Here is a 26,162-nt window from a genome sequence, read left to right on the forward strand (position 1 = left end):
CTCTATTATGAGGTAGGATTCTACTACGGGACAGCGGCGAACGGCAATTCACTTACTACACGCGCCGACGTACGTAGAGGAAAGTCCTCTATTGTGATTATTACACGATAGGTTTCTAATACGAGACAGCGTGAAGGATCCCGCTGTGAACGCCGCATAACAAGCGAGATCTACACGCGAATCCGAAGCTCAAGGCGCAACCGTGTCCGGAAAAATGTCGCGAGCGAACGCGACAACGCCATCGACTCTCGTACCTTGGAGAGAGTGAACCGCAGATACCTGAGACACCCGCCTCGATAAGGGAATACCATACGCTCGAGAGTCGCGGGGAACGGCCGGTCGTGCCAGCGGCTAATCGCCAATTGCGGGAAATAATGCGCGGCTCCGCGGTCTCCGAGCTCTCACCCCGACCGCGTCCCGAGGAGCAATGCGACGGCACGGCGCGCCGTTACGTACCCCGCCCCGCCCCGCCCCGCCTAGCCGCGCGCTCGAGCCGCGACCGCGCGCGAGGTAAACAAGGTCGCGCGTCGTAACAACAAACGACCCACCCCTCCCGAAAAAACGTTACGTATTCAACTGCGAAATATTATTCCGTTTTCTTCTACCTCTCCCTCAGTTCCTCACTTCGGCGAGGGAAGACACGTCGCGCGTTAAGCTGGCGCTCACACTGTGCGCGATTCGTAGTAAATTCGGCTCGTGTTTCGCGGACATTCGTTGGACGTTCGTTATCACTTGCCACACTGTTCGCGACGCGCAGTTTACCGTTCGTAGTGTGTCACCTGCCGCTTCGTTGGTGTCAACTTGGACAGCTCGCCACGTAAGTTTATATCTTCCGATCAGCAATGATCTTTGCGTCTAGAAACATTGTACTTTGTAGCCGAGACGTTTGAAAAATTTGTGCAAGTTAGATAAATCGTACACGGAAAGAATTGTCCGTTAAAATTTATCCGTAAAATCGTGGGACAACGCGGTATTTCGAAGAACTTTGTGTTTTTGGAGATTCTACTATATATTTGACGAGTAAAATGTACGATAAGATTTCACAAAAACTTTCCGAAGGTTCTTTAAAATACACACATTTTCAGGATAAATTGCCAAAGAAAATTCTCCCCGCGTTTACGCATTGCAGAATCGCGCGTTGTCGATCAGGCTTGAAGGATACGCACGCAAAATAATATACGCATGTTGTAATAAAACTTTTCTAAATTTTTGAGAAAAAACAATTAGAGCCCGCCATTGTAATAAATGAAGAAAACGAGACGTCGCATCAGACTCATGTTCTTCATTGACGAAATCGCTCGAATAAAATTAATATAATAATTTAAAACATTGCATGTAGCTTGCTCGTCGGTAACTTGAAAAAAGCCATTTACGTACGGCTAAAAAGTTAATACATAAGCGTGAACTTACCTTCTTTGAAAGCGTATCTCCTCCCCTCGCTGCTTCTTTCCTGCTTCTTGTTAATTCCTGTTCCTAAACAAGTCTCTTAAGTAAAAGAAAATATTTTCGTCGTACACTTGTCTCTTAGAACTTCGAATGAGATTATAATTTTCCAGCGTGGAAAAAATGAAAGGATTATCTTATTAAAAAAACAACGAAGAGTACAGTATTCCGGAAAGATATTTAAAATTCAAGACAAAAGTCTGTCGAAGGCTTTACACATTAGTTTATATCAGTGATCGCGGCAACGTGTAAACTTGCCGCGCGAACCCGAGGGACCGATATTAGTTGCGCAAGAATATAACTATCGTTTTATGCAAATATAAAACGGGGGATTGTATAATCGAGGATGCCGTAAATTCGATAATCCGTCATTTATCGATGCACCTACGAACTATTAGCTGCAAGCATAGACCGACGGCTTTTGGTATTTGTGCGTCTATCGCGATGCATTGTCCCTGGAGGAACGCTGTATCATCATCAGCGGGGAAAGGGTTGAAGGGAGCTTATTACTTTACGAGACTCTGACACGGGCGCACGTGTACTTACGCTGTGCACAATGCGCCGCGCATAGTCCGTGCGACGCGCCCCGAGGAGCTTGTCGCGCGACAACGTTGGAATTAACGGGACAGGTACAGAGCTTTCGCCTTTCTTCCTTTTTTTCTTAAATAAAAATATAATGGATTTTATTGCGAATGTATTTAAGTTACCGTACATTCTCTTAAGCTCGACAGCTCGATGATATTTACAATGCTTCCTTAATTAGCTATATATTACAAATAAATATCTCTGTTCACGCATACCACGGTCTCTCCCGCTCCCCGATCGAACGGGGCGGCTACACGACTCTCGGGAAAATGTAAAAGAAAAACAAACGTACTCCCCTATACAGAAAATCTGCCATTTGTTTCAACGTCGTGCCGTTAAAAGCGCGAAATTCTCTAGGAAATGATAAATTACAAATGATGTCGACATCGAGTACGCATTATACACACATATACGGGCGAGGCTATCGATAAACGTACTCCCTGTTGAAGGGAATTTAATTTCTAGATTATTAATCTGCATTATATTCCGAATGGCACGGCGCGCAGGATAATAGAGAAATATCGATAATTGCATGAATGGGACACGTTTGATTAAACGCCGTGACTTTCTCATATGGATTTTATAATAACTCATAAACCAAACAATTGGTTACAATTAATTAATTTACGACATGGACAATAATGTAACAAACATGCCGTAAAAGTTGCCGGTTAATCGAATTACCTTCTCCGTTCGCAAAAGTCATTTTCCTCGGATTAAGAAAAACCGTGCGGGCGCCCGCCGTGTTTCGGCTAACTTTTGCAACGCTGAAAACGTTTGTAAACGTTTGAAAGAGTACACCTGCCCCCTCGAAATATCTTCTAACACATAAATAAACTTGCTTTCAATAAAATTTATCTAAACACATAATACAACGCACAAATTCAATTACGACGTAACGCCTTGGCGACAGACACCGAAAATTGATTCGTCGTGAAATTAAGGCCACGCATACTTTCTCACCGCCTCTTTTACAGTCACTCTCTCCATCTACTTAATAATTAAGACACGACAATGCAAGTGCTAATACTATCATTTGTGCAGCGAGTACAATCGCGATCGTGCGCGTGTGTTTTTATAGGTAACACGTACAACACTACATCAGATCTGAGAAAAATAGACCCATCCATATCCGGTTCTAGCTAGGATTTCTCGTGTGACACGTTGAATTTGTACAAAACCGGCATGCCTCGCACAAACATGTCAAATGCACCGCGAATGGCCCACAACGTGGCCGCGCGAGCACCTCGAATTCCATTTGTTTCAACAGCATTTCGCAAATATTGTATTTACTCGTGTGCGAGTATCATTCGCAGCGTTGAACGGGATTTTTATCGAATGTCGATCCCTCCTCTATCTCGCTCCTAATTATCCCGGCTGTTTTCAATTGCGCCAAATTTCCCGCGATTCTATGCATTCTGATGAGAAAGAATTTAAAAACTTTTTTAAAAGCCACATTATACGACGGCGGAATTAAAAAGTGCTCTTCAAACTTTCGGATCTCGCTCGTTTCCGCAAATATTGAAAGTACGTGGCCCCCGATATAGTGCGACAGCGCTGGTACAATTCGTGGAGGGAAAATTAGTTTGACATACCTAGCTTCGTTACCTATCGGCTCGCTGTATACTCCGGGCGAGTTAGTTACACTGATTCTCTCTCAAAAACTTTCATTCTGGATGAGTCGCGATAACGTGTCAATTCCAATGTCTCTTTAACTTTCGGCGAGAGCGACACGTGCTTGTCAGATCGATCGCATTTCACAACGAAACACGCTCGCTTCTCCCTCTAGCACGCGCGCGAAGGAACGCACCGTGATTTTACCCGTCGTTCGAGCAGAAATTCTCTGCTTTGCTCGGACTCCTCTCGCGCCCGTGCTACCTTCCATTGCTATTCTCGCGAATCCGTAGATCGCGATTATTCGATGAAATTGATTTCAGGACGACGATAGTTGATTCGTTCCGCACGAGCGCCCTTTTTCGAAAACGTGCCGGGAAGATACGTTCGTGCCTTCTTCCCTCTCGCTATAAATGTCTTACCTTTGTCGTCTTTTTCCCCCGACTTCATCCAAACGCCACGTGTTGTCGAGAATCAGATCTTAGCTCGCGTACTCGAGTCGGAACAGCACACGCGCGGCCGTTCCAAAGGACAGCCTGCGAAGGATCTCGCCGGTTAATAAGGAGTATTTTTATTTCGTTCTCATCTCGCGACAAAACCGCGCAAAAATCGAATCAGTCTTGCGTGGCGGTATCGATACGGACTAGCGGATCGCATTCAACGATCGACTGAAGAGACTCTCCGGTGTATCGCGTCACGATCGGCTTTATCGTTCGATTCGCGATATCTCCGTGACGTGCGTGAAAGAGAACCGTCCTGGAAATCCTCTTCCGCGCGATCCCGCTCTTCCTCTTCCTTCAGCTCTTTCATAACATATTTCTCAAGTATCTTTCTTTCCCCCCGTCGTCCCCACGGCACTTGGTACTGATCTCTCGTAGTTGCTCGCTTCCGTAATCGTGATTATTGCGATCTCTCGCATCATCTTGCAAATGAAAAATATATTCTCTTCGGAGAAAGAAACGCCGCTTCACCTGTGTATCTCTCCTCTTCTCCCGCCCTTCGATATCCTCTTTCACTCCTCGACGCTCTTCTTTCTTCCCCTTTGATCGCTGCGGCCTCTTCTTCAGCCTTTCCCCGAGATCTCTTCGAAAATAAGGAATATATTCTCTCTGAAGCAAAGCACGATAAAAGCCGAATGGGCTGCCTCCTGTTCCCCGTGTTCTACGAGCGCCTTCCTCATCTCTCGCTCTCTCTCTCTCTCTCCTCTCCCCCCTCTCTCTCTCTCTCTCCATTCTTCTTCCTCAATTCTCTTTCTCAGTGTCCCACCCACTCTTGTTTCCCCATTTTCTATCTTTCGAAGATAAAAAATAATCTTGACTGAGACCAATTACGTGAAGTACCTCATAAGGAGAATAAGCGTCATTGGCATAATGGCAGAGAGATTTAGCGTTGAGGTACCGCTGAACATTGCGGTGCATTCCGTGTAGGGAGCACAGTGCGCCTGTAACAAACAAGACGATTTCGCCCTTCCTTTAATTCGGCCGCTTTATCGACCTTATTACTCGCTAATATGACTACTCGCCGAGACGATCATTCGCATAAATTCGTTCTTATTTTATTCGGCTCCGTACTTTATTTCCGAAATTAGATTGACACGAGGGAAACTTACTTTTTCGTTCCACGTCGAAATATTTTCATAGATCGCTAACCCTTTGAAGCATGGTGGTAACCCGCGTTACTTTTTGGCCATTTAAGTTCTGGTTAACGCATTTAGGTCGGGTTTTTTGCATTTTTGGGTTGTCTTAGCAATAAAAGAATATTTTAAAAAGTTGGACAGTTTTTAATATTTATTGTAAAAGTTTCATAAACAAACAAATATGAAAAAACAGCAATTTTTTTCAAAAAAATTTATTATTGGCCAAGTTTTTTAAGATTATTTCTTGAAAACTTTGTACAAAGGGGTTTTCGGGGCCGCTTATCACGAATCCGGTGTCAGATTTTAAAAATTCAAAATGACCGACCCAAAATGGCGGGTGCAAAGTACGTGAGTTTTTTAAGCTTTCAAGTATTTCAGCATTTTCGTTTGATTACGGTACTTAGAGACTCATCACGTCCGCGTCGTTAGCTCTGAGTAGTGCCAAGAATGAGTAAATCCTAAGTAATGATCAAATTTCAATTTTGCATCCGCCATTTCGCGCGTGCTATTTTTTATATTCTATAAGAATCCTCAACAGGAATTTAGATTTCATGGGTCCTAATAATATCTAAATAATGTTTCTTAGCATAGTTGAATTACGGTTGAATAATGTTATTCTTTTAAGTTTTGAATTCCGGCATCTTTTGAATTGTAAAAATCTGATAACGGATTCGTAATCAACGACCCCAAAAACCCTTGTATACAAAGTTTCTCAGAAAGTGGTTCAATAGAAAAATGTATGCTTCAAAGGGTTAAATTAGCAAAATATCCAAAATTGAAATATAACCTACTTGAAAATTTATCCAGAAAAAGAAATAAATTCCAAATTGATATCACGATTCGTGAAAGACGATCCAAATCAACGATCCAATGACCAATATGTAAGATTAAAATATTTTCGTGCGCGCCCATATAAATAGCGTTGCGATTACAATTATAAACGGAGCAATTACCGCGAGCCTGCAGCATTGATTTGCGATGCCAATGAAACGTGACGTAAAATAAAACGTACTCACCTTTAGCAGCGAGCTTGACATTCTGTCGAGGAAGTCCTTCGTGAATCGCGCTGTATCATCGCCACACTGACGGCGTACCGTATGATGAGAGCATTCCAAGTACTCCTGGAAGGCGCTGCGCAAACAATACCCAGACCATGTTCAAAGTCTCCCTTTTTAAATGGCCGAATGAAATGAGATGGGCGAATGAATAAACTTGGTTGTCGTGACAACGCGAGAGCGCAGAAATCGTTAACGATTCATAAAATCTTTCGAGGTGCACCACTTTTCTCCGTTGTCTTCCTAAAATACTGTTTTGCAAAACTGTAGGAAACTCGTAACTTGACACAGAATAAATTTCCATTCATTATCCCGCGATTCGCCTCTTTTTTTTCGCGGAATAACTTTTTCTCCCCCCGGAGGAGAGAGCGTCCGCGATAGTTTAATTGGATCACCGCGGAGAGACAAAATGACGCGAGGAATGTGTTTTTGCGGACCTGTTATCCAGTTTCGGGTCAGCATCATACTACTTACGTCCCCCCTTTCGCGAGGGATGCGCAAGTTCAAAAGCTGCAGTAGACCGTGGTAGAGATACGCTAATGACATTACACCCCTGTGTGTCTGTACAGGCATCAGCGTGAAACTTCCGACCTAAAGGACTGATTACACTCTTTTTGCGCGAGTCCTTTGAGCAACGCCCGTCGTTATTAATGCAGTTGTTTCGCCAGCGAGCTCTTAAGTGTTAAATTATCGCAGTCGACGGATTTTACGTCTTTGCGCTAATGCGAAACGCCGGAATTTCGAGTATTGCTTAAACCTATTTGTCCGCGTTTCGTACTTTGCCTCGCTCCGACGATCTTTCATGTTATAATCTTAACTCGATTTTTCCTTCGAGTCAACATCCACCTGGAGAAAAAGGCTGATCAATCCCCGGGAGATGCACTTTAAACGCGAGGGCGCGACGCATTGAGAATTTAATGTGATACTTGACGTTTCCTTATGTTTTATTCCAACTCGATTTTCGTAAATTATTAAGTATTGTAGTGGCTACAAATTGAAACTTTTTAAAACCGTTATAAACTCCAGCAACTTTTAACGGAATAGCATTCAATCTTGATTTGATACAGTTATCCGAGTAAATGAATATTAATATAGCGAATTATTGTATTTTATTATCTAAACTTATGTCGCTTACAAGTGCGCAGAATATATTTGTTCGTTGCATTTGTTTAAATAAATTGCAATAACGCGCATTCATTCGTTTTAACAAAACAAATGTTACACCGCTACATTTTATTCTCACACGGAAAAGTTAATAAAGCATATTCTGGTAAAACGGTCGAAGGTCCACATTTTGAAAAGTGGCTAGGTCAAATTGACTTGCGCTTTGAGTTCTAAGGTTTACCTCCGCGTTGCCAAACTAACAAACTTTCGCGGATAAGCAAATGGACCATGAGTTGCATCCTTTGCAAAGATGTAGAAATTCTGGTCAAGCGTACGTATAGATTTGATTTACGACATAAATTTTCTAACACAACACATTAATCATTCTATTTACAATATAATAAAAACGATTATCCCGAAGAAAAATGGTGCCATCTATAATTCTACGCGTCTCAATCAGGGTTGGCTGGAAAAATCCAGGGGGTGGAAAAAACCATAGTAAATTCCGGTTTTTACCGTTCCGGACTTTATTCAATGGAACAAATTGAGAAAAATTAAAAAATAACTAATACTTAATTAAAATACATTTATATAAATATTAGTCATTTTTATAGTCTTTATGAAAAAAGATGTTTGTTTTAATTACTAAATCACAGATATTAATCACTATTTTAAAAAGAAACCAATATAAAGTTTTTTAATTAAAAAAACGTTTTATTGAAATTAATACATATTTTTAAAACGAGAACTTCGGAGATACTAAATTTTATATTAATTTTTAGTTTATGCGGGGAAACAATACTTTTTTGCAGTGCTTTTTAAAAATTTTCTACTTATCTTATCGTTTTTAATAGAAAAGGCCAGTTTTTGCCGGTTTTTTTTCCGGAAAATACCGGTTTTTACCACTGGCATGGACTTTATCCAAGAAATGTGGAATTTTTCCAACCCTGGTCTCAATGATTTCCGGATTATATCATTGAAATAATTAATAGCGCGACAACTGTTTTTCTTCCGCTTTGATTTGAATGAATCTCATTTATATCTTGAGGAAACTTTTCTTCGACTCACCAGCAAAGGGACTTGAGGTCTTGCTGTCCCAATGAGCGGTTGGCCATTATCTCTTGAGTCGTCTTCTGATACGACTTGTAACACAACTCGTATTCGGCTTTGGATTTTTGCATGCATGGCGCGTGCTTCAAGAATTCTGCGAACAGAAAATTACATTCCCGCTATTGGACAATCACGTATGTGTACGAGCAGCATTTGCGGATATCGATAATGAAATTCCAAAGTCAATCACGCAGACTTGACAAGTTGCGAAATATATAATTTAATATTAGTAAAAGCGAAGAATACGTACGTACGCGCGCGTATTAATTCTCTAGAACGTAGTCGTTTCAATTGGTAACAATACAATATAAATAAAGTCACAATCGCTCTGCTTTAGAAAACATTGTGGATAATTGCGTCATTTCGCCGATAAAAATTTCAGTCGATTAAGATTCAACCGAAGTCTCTCGATTCTATTCTTAGAAAAACAACTCAAGCTGTTTACGAGCGCGGCCTATAATTACAAAAGTATATACGCGTAGACGATTGACTGACGCACTAGTCTCGTCGTGTTTCGAGATGATAGTTTTGAATACGAAGGCCGCTTTCCCGGCTCTTGTTTACGATAGGCGAGCCGTACATTACGCGACTGGTACACGGCATGAGGAATCGATATTACTCTCCTTGCTAACGATTCATTATGTTACAGTGCCTCTCTCCAGCGGAGGAGAGTACATTATGAAGAGTCATGCCTGCTCGATCGACCCACGAACAATCTACGCGATATTCCCGTAATCTCGAGAGTGCCGGATGCATTATTGAGTCTGGAGTGCTATCTCCGACTGGAGACCGACAGTTTGGAATTGCATTGATGCCTGCCGCTCGCCCAATTGGCAAACGGACTGCCGGGCTTTGTCGACTGGCGGATGACTTTGCACGTCGTTATTTCTCTCTACGAGAGTAACGTCTACGCGGAATTACAGTGGCTGCAATATTTTCATGTCTTGCCCTCGAAACAATCGAATCTCTAATTATAAAATATCGTACCCCTTCAAACCCCTCGTCGAAAAGTCAGCTGCCTAACTTTTCCGCCGGGACGAGTGTCTCCACTTGTCGATGCCTCAATTTTCTCTTTAAGGGGATCCTAAAGCCGTCTGTTTTATCGACATTCTTTGTTAGAAGTAATCTTTTAATTGGCTTTATAGAAATGCGAAACTCTTTTACGGAATTACAGTACACAGCAAAATCAAGACTATGCTGGTCGACTTTATATAAAAAAAATTTTTTTAATTAAAAATTTTACTAATTTTTGGTACACTTGACGACATTATTTGCTTGCTACAAGCATTCTACAATAAATATGTACAAAATGAGACCAGCATACTCTAGGGACAACATAAGAACAATATCGCGCAATTAGAACTAATTGTAAGATTAGTAGCCTAGAAAAAAAAAGATTACTTCTAATAAACGCAAGTCTAGAAATCCAAGTCTAAAAGAAGAGTAAAAAGAGCAGCAGGCTTTTTCGAGAGAGGTCGCTGCCAAACGTCTGTCAGATTGTCAGCGAAGCCATGGTGTTGACGGTGCTGGAATTCGATCCAAAATCTCGGTCTGAGCAATACGTAGTTAATAAAATCGCTGCTTTTTCGTAAAAGTTACAAATTGATTGGCTATAAATATCTCGGACCGAGTAGAGCTTGGAATTAAAAATGTCGATAATTGACGTTTTTAATTCCGTCTCCTATCTTGTCGATACACTGATCGAGTTCACCAGCGGCTTTAGGATCCCCTTAGCTTTGTCCTCTATCAATTTAAATTACAAAGTGCTCGAGATGTTTCCAATGCGTAAGAAGAACGCACGAAAATATAAAAATGCGCTAAAGAAACCGATTCGGGTTTTCTATAATCTCATATCAGTACGATCGCACGAAGCAATTTCGTAAATATTTAAAATGTCTTTCCTCTCCTATACAGAAATATTCTCAATTGGCAGCAATTATGATTGTATATTGGAGACGCAAATGTCTAATCGATTCGATAATTTAAACAAGAGCACTTACCGTCCTGGTACGGGCCGTCTTGGCACAGCTCCATGATGGCCATGTTGGTGCCGGTGTAGAGAGCGTTGAAGTGCTCCCGTTGCTTCTCCTTCATGCAATTCATCGTGTATCTTTTGATGCATTTCATACCTGCCTCGAGATCTCTGCAACAAAAACGAGAAATCACCCGTTACGTATGTACACCTTATTAGTTACAAATTTTATCAATTTAAAGATTAATTAAGAAAGTGCCAAGTTAGAAAATGCACATCAAGATTATATTCGTGACGGTTTTCACGAAAGAATTATTACAGAATAATACACCGTCAGAGCTCTCCTGTTTTCAGAAATTTGTTTACGATACATTTATTTTCTCATCGGACAAAATAATAATCTACACATTCTACCGGATAAAATAATAATCGATAAACATCCGAGCAGTGTTATTTTTAACTAACACGCAAGATGTTCTAATTTGAAACCTTTTTTCCGAATTGCTTCCGGGTCGAACGATGTGCATGTCCTTCCCAATTTAATTGAATGACAGGAGATTCAAAGACACGATCCTCTCTCAAGAATCAAGTCAGAGACATGCGAGAAATAGAACTCGTGCCGTGTCTCGAGGCAGAGCTTCCTCGGTCGAATCGCGATTATAAATATGATGTCACAAATATCAAATTGACTTTCAAGATCCATCTATTGAACCGTATCACTTCTCAAGAAGTTTCCAGCTGAATTGCTCAGCACAAACGCGGCTATAAATACGAACCAATATCGTGCTATATCTTGGATATGAAGCCGCATCGAAACACTGAGAGCAAATCGATATTTGCGCAACGTGTAGAAATTTTCCGACTGTTTCGACATGCCGAGTAATAGAGGCACACGCATACCTATATATATGCACGATGTGCGCGTCTTATCTAGAGCGACTTACATTCGTCGCGTCAAACAAACGAGCAAACGTAGAAATATCGCGGCGCGATGGCGCGCAATATTGTCTTGATAGCGCAATTTTGATAGCACCGGTAGTTTTACCGGAACTGCGAAGGAAACGCGCGCGTGCGCGATGCGGGGCATCGTGTTTAATAATTTGTCATATCGGCTACGACCTGTCGGGCACGCACGGGCACGGACGGAAACCAGGCTTGAATGAAATTTAAAGTTCCATGAAATGGGCCGAATTTCCTCTCGGCACGGCGCTATCGTCGGCGCGGCTAAATTGCAGCCGTAATAAGATTCTTCGTCGAATACTGGGACTGGAAATATCGCGCGAAATATCCGGCAGCTTGCATGCAATCATCCACTCAATTACATACGTACCGCGCCGACTCGACTCGACGGGCGCGAGAGAGGATTCGAGCGATCGAGCATCGGTCGTTGCGATAAGCCGGAGCGGAGACCTCGATACGATCGCGATTTCGGACGGATATAATAGACCGAGGCCAGACGAACGTATACGTCGGATTATTATTCTCGGATCAATTTTCAATTTTGCGAGAGAAATCGACGAATCGCCCCTCTAGAGGATTCACACCAATTCACAATCGTTTAACGATAAACTACTCGCGCGGATTAATATTTCGCACGCCTAAGGCACGCGCCAGGCCGGAATCGACGCGACTACAAATTTCAAACTTGCGTGACGAAAATTAAAAAAAAACATAATTCCGTGCGATTATAAAATCACCAAGTAAACACTTCTTTATTATACCTCCTTATCTTTTCCCCCGCCCCGACGTCACAATTAGCGCGATTAAGCTCCGCAGAGAGTTCCGGCGACAGCGCGCGTTCCGGCACGTTCTTAAAATTGATACGAAGTGCAACGAGAGAGAGAAACGACCGAGCATTTTTCTCACGGCGAAAAATTTCCCGTGGCGCGAGGAAGAAAGCGAGGAAGAAGACCCCCGTCACGAAATTCTCCGCGAAACGGAACGTCAGCGTAACCCGCACCGACGTCTTCCCCTCATGGAACATGTAAAGACGGCGAATAACAACGGACGTTTTCCGCTTAAAGAGATCGCCCGTGCGGGCACAGAGAGAGGAAGAAAACTCACGGGCATAGTTTGTTGATATCCTCCTTTTTCGTGGCGAAACTCAGGTCGCTGTTGCTGATTCTCTCGAGGGGCCTGGCGCACCTCACCAGCTCCTCGTGTCCGCACTCTTCACCTCGGCAGCTAGCGAGCACTGAAACAGAAACGCGATAATCGGGTTAGCTAACAACAGAGAGAGAGAAAAAGAGAGAGGTATATATATATACATATATATATGTATACATAGAGAGAGAGACGTGGTCGATCTGCGAAACGTAAGAGGCAACAGGGACTCGATACGTCGGCCCCATCGATAACAACGTTATTAGTAAGGGAATCGCAAAGAGCAGCGCTGTTTCTCGAATTCGATTAAGCGCGCGACGAGCACGCGGAATCGATGTTGCCGTTGCGGCGTGATTGCAGCGGAAATATCAAACAAGTTTAATTGACGTGGAAACAATGCAGATTGCACCTAGAACTTCATGCTCGAACGGATCCCCGATATTCTCTCTCATTTCGATGGAATTGTCGTCTCGCGAGATATCGTACGCGTCCGTCCAGCGAGACGTTACTCTTAAGCTTTTAGTATATTACGTTGAAAAGTAATCCCATTACTCTACTGTTTGACGAATCTTTATTAGGAACTGGAAATCTTGGATTAAAAATTACAAGAGAACAAATCAGAGAAATATCGCACATATTTCCTCAAGGTTTCATTCGCTAAAACCACATTTTTCCTAATCTCCATCCGCCCGTCTTCTCTATCTCTCATCTTTTTACCTATCTATCATCTGTTATAATGATTCCGAGCTCGCTAATCTTTTGTGTCTGAATTTTGAAAATGAAATTACGGCCGCGGCGGCGGCAGCAGCGGCGGGCACACATATAAGACGCGCTCGCGTTGCTCGCGTGCGAGTATCGGTGGTCACACGCGAATTCGGGATGCAGGATAAAAAACACAGGAAATGCATTCGCCGTCCGGACTAATGATGACGAATGGCGCGCGATATTATCACGGCGTCATGTGCCGTTGGCGAAAAACCATTCGTTCATATTAGGAAGTTGATTTGGATTTAATGGGGGAGCATCGTTTGCCAGTTTAACCGCGCTTTCGTCCTGCTTTTCATTCCAACTTTTGGGAATTCATTACCAATTACGCCGTGTGCACGGTCGGCGTGTGTTATATACACGTACATATCACCCGATGCCTAAGGAAACGCTAATAATTTCGACGCGGGGAACGGTTTTGCAAATTTTAAGTCGATTTATCCCGCGAGCAAAAATTTCGGGAAGGGTCAGCGTCACCGACGTTTTAACATCCAATATTAAGGGAACGCTGTCGGTTTGCACACAAAAGCTACATAATTTGTATATTACACGAATTGTCAGTTCTAGGAGCAAAAGGTACAAAAGTGCAGAGTCACTCCAGCATCCCCTTAAATGCCTCGATAGTAAATCGCAAGCTGAAATATTTAATGCTTCCGCCAATTCTTTAAGCGTTTGACGTTGATCTTCGTTAAGCAATGCTTCCAATTCTTCGTCTTCAAACTTTATCGGTTGGCCAGGGCGCTCCTTGTCTTTTAAATCAAAATCTTCACTTTTAACTGGTCCAAACCAGTACTCGCAAGTTGAAATCGATGGAGCATAACCCCCCATAAGCTTCGGACAGCTAACGAAGACTCTCAGCTGCCGATTTCTTCAAATGGAAACAAAAAAGTAACGCTTCCCGCAAATTGCGTTTCGTTGGCACAAAACTCGACATATACTGATTCTTGAAGTCTAACGACAGAGCATTCATATGAAGTTGGCTTCCGTATGGACCGATGCTCGGTGCATCAGGTGCTCGCATTACGCCGTCTCTTGTAAATCCTTTAAAGTTAAGTTTAGTGCACAATACAAAAAGAAAGTTCGTGAGTCTGTGAAAGGGAGTGAACTTTAATTCGTCCAATTGCACTCGGGAATGTCATGCCACGAAAATGATCGGCGCCTCGAAATGAAGAACAGGCCGGCTCTAAATTGATCAAAGAATCCGTCATTAGATCAAAGTCGGGGATGCCGGAGAATTCTGTACAAATATTCGAGGAGCAAGGGTAAAGGAGCATCGTACCCGGCTTTTAAAGGGGAGGGTGCGAATCTCGGGAATATCCTCCGCGAAATTATTAAGCACTTTGAAGAGAGCTTTACACTTGCCTCGTAATAAACAAGCTATTGTAAGGGAAGGGTAAGGTAGGAACGGGGTCAAGATCGACTTTTCTCTCGATACCACCAAACGAACTTATAACTTCCGCTCGAAACCGATTACCTGCAAGTGCCACTTTCCAGGTAATAAAAGAGAACAGGCAGCAGGACCGCTGCTCTTCGTCTCTCTGCGCAACACCTGCAACTTCTCTTCCCCCTCCCCCCCCCCTCCGCCATCTTCCATCCCGTGTATGTTTGCTCTAATATAGAGTTTCTGTATACGCGTGATGGCGTTGCTAATGGAAAGTAACGCCACGTCTCGCCGTCGTGATGAAAAAGCAAAATAAATGGGCGTTATATTCAAAGCCCGACGGGAATGTTCAAACTTCCCCCTTTGTCGATATGTCTTGCAAATTATTCGAAATATCAAAATGTTTTATGCAGGAGGTCTTATTTAATTTGAGACGTCGGCGGGGCGAAATAGAAAGCGATATCGGCGTAACGCCAGAAAACGAGAATGTGCGAATTAGCAATTTAGCAATTTAGACTGTACTTCAGTAAAATAGAAGTCTTGGAAAAACTTGCGGCCAACTTTTTTTCCACAGTCACTTTTTCGAGACTACCCGAACCGGCCCTTTTAGAAATGCTCGCTTACAGTAACTCGAAATGGATTATTCGTTCGTGTAATACAGATATCGAATAATCTTTGCAATCTATACAACGTATTTGTAAACACGGCATGCATTCAGATAAACATTGCAAATTAATGTTTGTAGTTGCTGCTGATGCTACATCGTTACCAAGACATGAGATTGCTAAAACATACGACGATAAATATGATTCTCGTCTTGTTTGAAGAGAAAACTTGCATATTCCTTTATTTAAATGTGCCGTAAACAGGATAAAGCCCCGAGAAAGAGAAAAATTATCCGTAGAAAAATTGACTCGATTAAAGAATTTACTCTCAAAAATTCAGTAACAGTGCCGAGTTAGGACACGTCAGCTACAACGACTAGCTCGCGACGCTCGTAAAATATTTGCGCGATAAACAATAAATAAATATATAAATCTTCAACTGGGACGAATTGTCCCGTTAGACGCGGAGGAATTGAAAGAAACACGCGAGGTCTCTTTTCAATCCCTCCAAGTCTAACGGGACAATCCGCCCCGGATTTATATATTTATTTATTGTTTCGCGTACAAGCTGCAAGTCTCTTTACCGAGTAAACTCTCGCCGGGCTGCATTTGGGAGAAAGCGCGAGTCCCGCGGGAGGAAGGAAGGTACGGTACAGGATGCGTCAACAGTCGCGTATCAACGGTCGCGTACGCGTGTATCATTACGCATCGATTTGGCAATGCGTGCGACAAACTACGCGAGTAAATCCCTCGTGCGGCGCCCCGACGACCGACGTCATTAAATTTAATTACAAACTATCGAAATTATTGGAGAGTTCGTCGCGGGCCGACGACTATCGCGGTAACGACCGAACGATTCGACGAGCCGCCCGCGAAACTGGCCGCGGCCTATATAGCGGCGCAATTGTTTTGCAAACCGAATACAACAATGGGACGACGGGCGGCGTCTGCCCGTGATAAATCTGTCCTTCGATGATTAAACAAATAGGTCCGGCTCCAGCGCGATTTGCCCCAACGATTTATGCAGTTGCCGATTGGAATAACACGGCGATACGTTGTCTCGAAATATCTCTCGAAACTCGTAACTTTTTTCCAGAGATACGTACGAGATTGTGAATCTTCATTTAAAAACGTCGCGCTTCAAAACATCCAGTGTAAATAATAAAAACATTCTCCTAATTTGCAAAATGGGCTACGGTAATTACAGTAATTTATTAACATTTATCTCGGCGACGGATAAATGAATAAAAATATAAACATCCTTTTCCGAGACGGTCATTCCTCTATCGTAACCCATTTTCCCGTCTCCGATCGCGTTTCGTTCTCTTCTACTTGCTTTCGCCGCTCGGCTAAGATATCACTCGTGAAAAGAATACCGGCTTATGGCAGCGCAGAAGAGTCCGGTGTGTAATTCTATTCGGCAGCAGCAATTTTCCGGGATGAGTCTACGGGACGTGTCGATTGATTATTCAGAATTATACGAATCGCGGCAATTCCAATTTTAATCGCGTCTAATAACGGCTTCGATTAGTAATCGACTCACATGTTCCACGATAATTGCGATCGTAATTAAATCGGTAATTAACATTTTTAGTACATCCCTCCGCGCAACTATGTACTTCTCTTTAATTCGATTCGTGTCGCATAATTAGTCTCATGGAAGTCGTTGCGATATCATGAAGAGTCCTGTTACCGCTTTTCGTCACGGGCGCGCTTCGGAAAGCGGTCTCTCGCGTGTAGCCTCAGATTTAATTTCAAGTCATAAACAACCGATTTTACGTCAGCAGTTCTTTGTTGGGAAAGAGCATCACATATTTATGACTTCTTTTCAATGCATCGCGCGCCCTTCTATTTTTTTCGAAACATCCGGCAGGAATTCGCCGTGTCGATCATAAAATCGAACCGTCGGACGTTTTGGTCGGTGAACGGTCAATGCGCGCATGCGGCTCATCTTAATGCCCGCGAGCAGGCAGACACGCATACACGCAGCTGCAGCAGGAAGAGGTTGGTTAGGGCTCGTATTTATAACGAGGCGAGATGGGACCATCGTACGATGCCGGCACAACCAATCGCGAGCCAACCCGTAGGTTGGCCTTGCCGCGACTGCTAAACGCGCGTGCGAATACAACGCGTGTGTCACTCGCTCGCTCGTTCGTTCGCTCACGCGTTCACGCAAGTGTCAAATCGACATGACGAGACATCACGCGCTCAAGCTCGTGCGACGCGTTTTCCGCGAACGAACGCCGATGGTCTCGCGAGGACTTAAAAAAAAATTCTTACTCCGAAATCCTCGCGAAATCAATTTCCATCTCGAGACCTTTTCCCCCAAAGAGAAGGGTGGAAGAAATAGCGGCTCTAAAAAAAACCCCTTACAATCTTCCATAAAAGTTCATTTTTAATCCTTAAAGTACAGCGCAAACTTTTGCTTTAACAAATCTTTCGAAAGTACAGTGGAATATTACGGTGGAAAAATTACCGCTTTAATTCGGATTTAAGCTGTTTATACATGCATTTATTTGCATAGAGATTTGCAAACCAAAAGTGTGCAATCAATGGCACCATCCGCCCGATAGTCACGTCACTGCAAGATTAAACAAAGATTCCGACATTGTGTACCATCTTCTAGACATTGATAAGATTCCCACGTCATAATTCCAGTTATCAATCGGTAACCGTTATCATTGCTTTCCCACCTTCGCCTCGCGGTTATGTAGTTTCATCTTTTATTAATCATTTTCCGTCACGCCACTCGAAAGCGAAGACGATTGGCGACAAGTCTTCTCGATTACAAACACGCGTTGTCTGGCGGGAGCTAAATTTTTTGCGAGTATAAACAAAAATCGTTATCGTCCATATCTACGAGACGACACGCGCGTACGTGTACCATCTTCGAGTTGCACACTCCGAATCTCCTAATTCCGACAAAGCCAGAGCGAACTGCTCCAGAATTCTAACGACAATGGAAGCCATCCGGGCAGCATGTATCGGTTACAAGTGGCCGTGCTCCATTGTCCGTAGCCACGGCAGTGGGCAGGCAAATGCCATTGTGTCTATCGTTTTGCGAGAACGATCGCCATGGGATGAAATTTCGGAATGATTGACGTTAAGAATAGCGAGAGCGCGCGGGACGTATTAGGTTAATGAAATCTCTCACGGGGTTATCCGGCGAACTGAAATAGACTAAACGACGAGACGATGATAAGGGCGATAAGGTCGCGCGGATTCTCCCGCGGCCTCCCGACGGCGAGAGGGCGAGAGGGCGCGAAAGCGGATGCAAAATCGCTGAATAATTGACCGACGGTTCATTTGCGTCAATGCGAAAGGCATTATCTTATCTCTGGCGAGTGTTAACTCGCGTAATTATGGGAAAAACGCCGTCTCTCTGTTCCGGCTTTGCGCTTTGTCGCTCTGCTCTTTTTCCGCGCTCGCGCGAGACGAGCTGGACGGGGGGAGAGGAGGGGGAGACAGATGGGCAGATGACGATGACGATGACCCTGCGCGATAGCTCTTGTTTCGCGTGCTAGCCTCGTCGCGTGACTGACCTACGGGCGGAATGGCCGCCGACATAACGAATAACTCGCAATAAGCTGATTGCGCACAAAATAGTTTTATTTTTAATTCGACGCGTGGGAGAGAGATAAGACGCAACGTCATTTTGGTCAGAAGCCTATCGCGCAAAAATAATCTTCCCGAGCAGAAATTTTAGTAGGGTCCTGGTAGGGGGGCCTGACCGTAAATGTAACGTCGAGTGAATTAAAATTGCCTGATCAGGTTTTCCTTAGCAAGACATCATGACTTGCCCCTTGTTACGCCCTACAATTTCTAATAGAGTAGGGCATCAGTAGGCTTCCTATTTAAAAAATTCAATTTTTTAAACTAATTTTTAAATTGTGTTAAATTATAATATATAGCCATGAAAAGTATATTCAGGTCATTAAACTTTATCCATGATGCAGACAACTCGCTGTCGGATCGCATCGGCTCGCCTCGTATACTAATACGAGATGATTTTTACCTGCGAGAAAGACTAACGCGCGGACGCCACGTCGCGGCAGTGAGTGGTACTAGTACTATATATTCAGGATTAACGCTTATCGAATCCTATGAGGGAATCAGGCACATGTTAGGAATTCCTTATTAGGGCATTCCTTACTTCCTCCCTATCAGACCCTGATCATACATAAGGCATGCCCGATTTCATTTCTATACTCGAGTTCTCTCTCTCTCTCTCTCTCTCTCTCTCTTTCTCTCTCCGTCGCGTTTAATTAATTAATAAAATAATCTCGGATGATTATTACGTCTTGTCGTGCGTAACGGTCAGTACTTTCGATCGTATATCCCGAGTGATTAATGGGTCAAAAATGCCTGGAGGGTGATACGCGTAAAAGGATGATACTGCGATAACACGTATTCTGGCTCATATTATGCGGCGTCTGCGAGCTGTGTTAATCTAATCGGCGTGGTTTATTAAGCCGTTGCGGTGCAGTCGCTCGTTTATTTCAGCGTTAAATGTCTGAGATAAAAATAGAAGGTTGCTTCGGCATTGCAATAACGCTAGTACTCTCTCTCTCTCTCTCTCTCTCTCTCTCTCTCTCTCTCTCTCTCTCTCTCTCTCTCTGTGTCAAACAGTCTGAAATAGCCCCACATATCGTGAGTAGCGAGTGACCGCGTCAATGTTAATTTCTCTTAACCGGGGGGAATCTTGCAGAAAGCACGAATCGGTAATCCAGGATTGATAAATTAAAACTGTCGCTGCAACTTACGATCCTTTTTTAGTCGGGATTCTGAATAAAACGGCTCGCGTGTATTTAAAGATTACTTAGCGTCGCATCTAATGCACGGAGAGGATTTCTCTTAAAATTTATCCTGCAAATCATGTAATCGTGGAACAACGTGACATTTTGAACAACTTTACCGAGTCTTTTGAAACGTTACCATACTTTTTACTAGTAATTATACTTGTTAGTGCACATTTTGCTAGCAAAATTAAATTTCAAAAACTCTCATAAAGTTGTTCACAATGCCACGTTGTCCCACGATTGCATGTTTTACGGGGTAAATTTCAAAAGAAAATTCCCTCCCCGTGTACAGAAGTTGTCTCGTTTTCATGTACGGTTTAAGTTGACGGACGTTTATTACCGATGCGTTGTTTACATTATCGAATATTAATCGCTAATCGGCGTCGATGCATTTCGTTTCAAATACGATACTTCGCGACGCCGTTTTTACGAGACGTCGCCTACACGTTGGAGCCATGAAATATCGATACCGGTTTGGAGCGCAAAAATTTTGACAATAACGTTAACGAATCCGAGGTAAACATCGACACTTAAATAAGCGTCGCCACTTGATTTCCTTGAAAATCTCAAGCCCGTCTCGCGCGATCTGTAATTCGCGGTGCGACCGCGGGTAGAAAAATTATAGAGGAAACTCCCCTATTATGCCATAGGCTCCTAATATGAGACAGCGGAGTTTCCGCTAAATTAATAGGCGTCACCTTCCACCGTGCATTTCTTGCCCTTGAAGTGAAATCCGTTTGGTAGAAAGTTGATTGTTGGATCGTTGCGAAAAAAAAATTTATCATTACGTCACTATCTCATATTAGAATCCTATCTCATAATAGAGGCCCGGTCGTCTAGGTTTAAAATTACATTTATAGAATCTTGCGAGCGTACGCGTGTACAGAGAAGTACGCGCTGGGAATATATTAGAGATTTTAAGCAATACGCCAACAGAGAGAGAGAGAGAGAGAAGGAGCCCGCAGATAACACGGGTCCGTGTAATTGAACGGCTTATAATTTCTAGTTGTACTTGAGGCAGAGAATAATATTTCCATTTGGCGAAAGAAATGGAATTATCTATTACAATAATATATCCGCACCCCGGAGCGCCTACCGCGTACAACTCGTTATTTCACCTCAGTTTTATTTCCCATAAATGAAAGATGACTCTCGCGAAGAGAGGAATGGTAGCTGTTTGTTTTATGCGCAGCCTCCTGGCACTCTCTCCGCGTTTAATACGACATTGGTGTACACTGGACGACAAGATTTCGCTAACTTTAATTAATTTGCCTCGCTGTACACGTTTATTACATCGGTACTCCGCGCCTTCCCATTCTTTCCGCGCGTTATCGCCCCGTTTACGCCGTTTATTATTGCAATGTCACTTTGCGCATCGTATCACACTCGCGGAATAAATTGGCAGCGACGTAAAGAGAAAATAAATCGCTGTATTACCACATGCTCCACGTGAAAAGAGAGAAGGGGGACCGAGACGCGGAAGAGACCGCGGGGCAAGAAGTAACGGGCGTTAATTGTAAATCGCGAAGAATCTACCGAAAATATTAGCGGCGCTAGACGAGCGGAGAAGCGCAGCTGCAATCTCTTTCTCTATTCAGTGTATCTCTCTCTCTCCCTCTCTCCTGCTCTCCGTCACGCAACAAGTCCTCATTCTCGCGCATATAGTTACGGAGAACAACCTAAAACTCTGTGGAATGCGTGGTGCGTGAACGAGCGCACGAGCAAACCGGCTGCTCTGCCTGTCTCTCTCTCTATCTCTCTCTTTCGCATCCGTCGTCGGCAGAGATTTTCTTCGCGTTCTCTCGCTCCCGCCAGGGAAAAACGTCGGTCGTCCGAGGATGCTTTTCGCGTGGCGCGACCATGGCGTGACGCGGGGATCGGTGGCGCGAGTCGGTAAAGGTAAGGCGAGACTCACGCCCATTCGCTCGGCCAATCGCCGGCCGCTACGTCATCTCGTACGATGTAACGGAGCGAGTCGACCCACGTGGTTGCCGAGCGCCGCCGTAGCTATTTCGGTGGCGAGAGAGACCGTCCTGTCTCGAAAGGACCGATCTATAGAGAGCCAGCCGCTCGCGCGACGACTTTCGGCTTCGTCGCGCCACGCTATTTCGCCTCATTATTATTAATCCAGCCCAATCTCGTAGGGGGGCAACCTTCGTTGGAAAAAGCCGAAGGACGCGGGACTCTCGCGTCGTCGGCGAAAGTGTCGGGTTGCGCTTACTCGCGCGGTTACGCGCTCGAAATGAAATAATTGACACGGATGCGAGACGGACGTACAACAAAGTTTGATAAACAAGTCAATTATCTAACGCTCGCATATGGGCGTGTTGGCGGCGCTCGACTCGGGCGGTGACGTAATCCAGTGTTACATCGCGGAGGAATTCGCGGGCTCTCTGAGAAATTTGCTCGGAAGAAACGTCACGCGGCGTCGCGCGTCAATGCCGTTATCCGCGAATGCGACGTGGCCTGCTCGCGATCGAGGGGGTCAATTCTGTATCTTACGATATCTTACGATGCAGCGAAGACGCCAACAGTCAGCGGCCTTTGTCTCTTTCCGAGGGGAATTAGAGGGAGACAGAGCTACTGTAGCGTAAGATACCACAAGGTCAATTCTGTATCTTACAATATAGTGAAAATGCTAAAAATCAGCGGTTTCGTTTCTTTCTAAGGGAAATTAAAGAGAGAGAGGGTCAAAGCTACTCTTAGCATTTTCACTATAGCGTAAGATACAGAATTGACTCCCACGTCCGTCATCGATGGCGCAACGCGTGTTCGCGAAAATCTATGCATAATTGGCGCGCGGCGATTAGACAACAGGAAGCGCGTCGTGCTCGCGTGGACCGTTTCTGTTTACTCGGTTCCGCGGTGCACGCGCGACATGTACGAAACGTATATAACCTGAATGGATTCAAGGCCGGCGCGCGATTCTCGTCATCGCCGCTCTCCTTTCCGAACGCGTCACAGGCACGTTGTTGAATACAATTTGTAGAAATTCTCGCTGCGAGACTAATCGCGTTTCGTATTTTAAACTCGCGCGCACGTCCCTGTCTCTAAGGACTTTAAATTCGGATCCCCGGTTAATTCCAGATGTGCGCTTTAACAGATCTACACCCGGCCTCCCGGTGGTCCCCGCCCCGGGCACGTGTCAGTCGTTTATTTCAAGAATGCCAGCCTCCTCAATCGATACAGTAAATTTGAATCTCGTGGCCGCTCTCTCCGCTCCGCTCTGCTCTTTATTTTAATCCGTCGGATCCCGACGCGTGTCGGGCGAAAATTAAATCTCGCTCAAACGAGACGTACATTTTACATTTGTATCACAATGTACTCGGCCATTTTGGAAACTGAAAATCCCACATAATTTTTATAACGTATGTACGTTGTGTGCGCGCGCGCGCGCCCCGCTTTCTCGCAGTTGAAATAACGTCCGCAAGAAACGCAGGGGAAAATTTAATACTTTTTCGTTCTAATTAATATTTTGTCAGGCTTTGGGATCAACTCGATGAAAAACCATTTTCACCGCGATTCTTTTCAATCGCTAAATTTTCGCCGCACACTCGCGCCGATGAATTAATGTACGTTGGTAAAAATCGATTGGCGCCCCCTTCCTCCCCCCCCCTCCACCCCGCCGCCGCCAAAATAAACGACTCGGGCGAGCGAAATAGCGGACAGGAACTGGAGCACTAATTGTCGAAAAGCTCCCCCTCGCCCTAAAACGGATATCCAGCCCCTTCGATGATCTCGGAACGTCGCGTCGCCGGCGTAGGATAACGGCGGAGGAGGAAGCGCCCGAACTTGTCCGCGACCTAATTAGATAAAACTTGGTCGATACTTGGGCGAATTTTTGCCTGCACGCTAGTATCAATCTTCGCGCTAATTAAACGGCCCGAGTCTCACAGCGGGGCCAATTACCACGGTAATTCGCGCGGCGCCTCAAACGGGCCCCGAGTCGAGCCACGGCGAAACATTTTCCCATCGCGGGGGAAAATTTCCCGCCTTTTTACGATCGCCCTCGCCGTCGGCCGTTAACTTTAACCGTAGTTTAACCGATCGTTTGTCCCTCGCTCCGGAACTAGAATTAGAAGGGGTTGAGGGTAGTAGGTCGCTCGAACTGAGGCAAAGTTAATTTCCGCGCGAGATTAATTTCAAGTATAATTTGCAGCCTCGTTAAAAATATCTTGGAAAGTTTGGGCCGGGGGGTTGCGTCCGAGGGGGATATCGGCGTCGATCTCGCTCTCGGGGATGACTCGCGGCGACGATCGAAGCGCGCCCTCCCCCCCGAATTATCCAATTCTAATTTCACCGAGACTTGGCACGGCGACCAATGTTTTCGCGCATTGACGTTGACGTCGACGTCAACATGTTTGGACGTCGAGGAACGCCCGCGCGAAATTTTTAGCGTTCGTCTCGTTCCGACGTTCCTAAATTTCAAGCAAGCGGCGACGACGCGTCGCCGGGACGTGTGACGCGCGCGCGCTTGTCCTGCTTTAATCTGGTACGCCGTCGATCCTCCTCCGCCGTTATGCACTTGAAGCGGCGTCCTTGACCTACGAAAGAGACCGGGCTCTCGCGCACTTATTACGTCGCTCGCAAAATCGACGGGAGCCCCGAGGAATCGGAAGAGCGACGACGCCTCCGGCGCGCGTCCCACGCGGAATCGAAGGCAGGACGTATTTAGCGTCGGGCGCGATGCCTGCTATTTCCGTCGGAAATACTACTCGGGCACGCGCTGGTCATCTTTCTTTCCCTCCCCCTCGCGAATCACTTTGACAACTGCGATTAACGCAACGACCGCGACGTCCAGTCGCGTTTGCGGGGATGCGTGTCATCCCTATAGGGTGAAGTCACACGGCACGGGGAATCACCGTGCGATAGCCAATCAGCGCGGGATAGAAAAATGCGGGAGACCGCTGATTGGCCGTTCGAATCGCGCGTCGTCTGTCCCGGCACGCTGATTCCCGCACCGTGCGATTTCACCCTTAAACGCCACTTTCGCGCGTGAACGGATCTCGTGATCGCGAGACACGTGGCCCAGACACCCGATTCGCGATTCGAGGAGCGGAAGAAACGTTCTATTCCGCGCGGGCAAGGGGACCGAGTGGAGAGAAGAAAAACCTCGCCGCTGGAAGATCTCGAGGCGAGGATCGAGGGGGCGCGTTACGTAAAGGAGGAACGGGCGCCCCGCGCGATACTTCGATCCGCGAAATCGCTGGATTCGCGGGCCCGCTCGACCCGCTCCAATTAAAAGAGCCTTGAGGAATCGTGACGTAGGCGAGCTCGGGGCTTGATTGCATTTTCTGCAATCGTGTAGCGGGAAACGAGCCGGATCCTCGGGGACGGCGAGAAGATCAAAGGGGAAAAACGAATGCGCGAAACGCAACTGAAACGCGCGGCGCGGCCAGGCTCCGTGACGCTGGGTATACAACACGATAGAGCGAAAACGCCGGTCGCCGGTCGTCGCACGGCGATCGCGCGCCACCGAGAGCTCTCGGGCGGGCGGGCGGGCGGGGAGGAGAGGGGGGGGGGCCGGGAGGCTGTGCGAGACTGGACGGATACTCACGGGAGTACAAGGCGGTCATGAACAGCGCGAGCCAGGACAGCTGATTCTCCATAGGTGTTTTCATGTTCCGGGCCGCTCTCGTCGTCCAATTCCTGCCGTGTGTCGCACCGTACGGGAAGTTTGTCGTCGCACGAGAGGAAGGTCCGTCCTTCGGAACTCGGGGTCGGGAACACGCGCGCGCGCGCGCTAGCGAGCGAGCGAGCGAGCGAGCGGGCGGGCGAGAGACGGAAGGTAGAAAGTAACCGGAGCGAAGCAGGGCCAAAGTAGTTTGCGCCTGTGTGCGTGGGCGTGCGAGAGCGTGCGCGCACCCGCGAGACTCCTGCGTGCTCTTAGTTTTACTCTCTCGGCTCTCTTTCACCCGCGATCCGCGTACCGCTCGACATGTGTACCACGCGACCGACCGTGCACCACTGACTCGCGGCGACGGCGACGA

At 45.4% G+C, this 26,162-nt stretch overlaps 2 protein-coding genes across 2 annotated transcripts in view; one reads left to right on the top strand and one right to left on the bottom strand.

The window, feature by feature from the left end:
* Positions 1–596: 596 nt before the first annotated feature.
* Positions 597–26,162, top strand: part of LOC105561323 (armadillo repeat-containing protein 4) — a gene marked incomplete at its 5' end in the record, with an annotated part of 50,576 nt that continues 25,010 nt past the window's right edge. Inside the window, one exon of the mRNA XM_012011197.1 lies at positions 597–817. Within this exon, the coding sequence (XP_011866587.1) occupies positions 597–817 (221 nt within the window). The remainder of the gene's footprint in view (positions 818–26,162) is intronic.
* Positions 2,097–26,162, bottom strand: LOC105561224. The gene is made up of 6 exons (XM_012011009.1): positions 25,730–26,162; positions 12,584–12,713; positions 10,548–10,690; positions 8,506–8,641; positions 6,295–6,409; positions 2,097–5,083 (listed from the first exon to the last, which is right to left on the bottom strand). The coding sequence occupies exons 1-6, from the start codon at positions 25,791–25,793 to the stop codon at positions 4,970–4,972; spliced, it is 702 nt and encodes a 233-aa protein (XP_011866399.1). The 5' UTR covers positions 25,794–26,162; the 3' UTR covers positions 2,097–4,969.

Source organism: Vollenhovia emeryi, unplaced genomic scaffold, assembly GCF_000949405.1.
Source record: "Vollenhovia emeryi isolate VEMERY1.0 unplaced genomic scaffold, V.emery_V1.0 DF939209.1, whole genome shotgun sequence".
NCBI lineage: Eukaryota > Metazoa > Arthropoda > Insecta > Hymenoptera > Formicidae > Vollenhovia > Vollenhovia emeryi.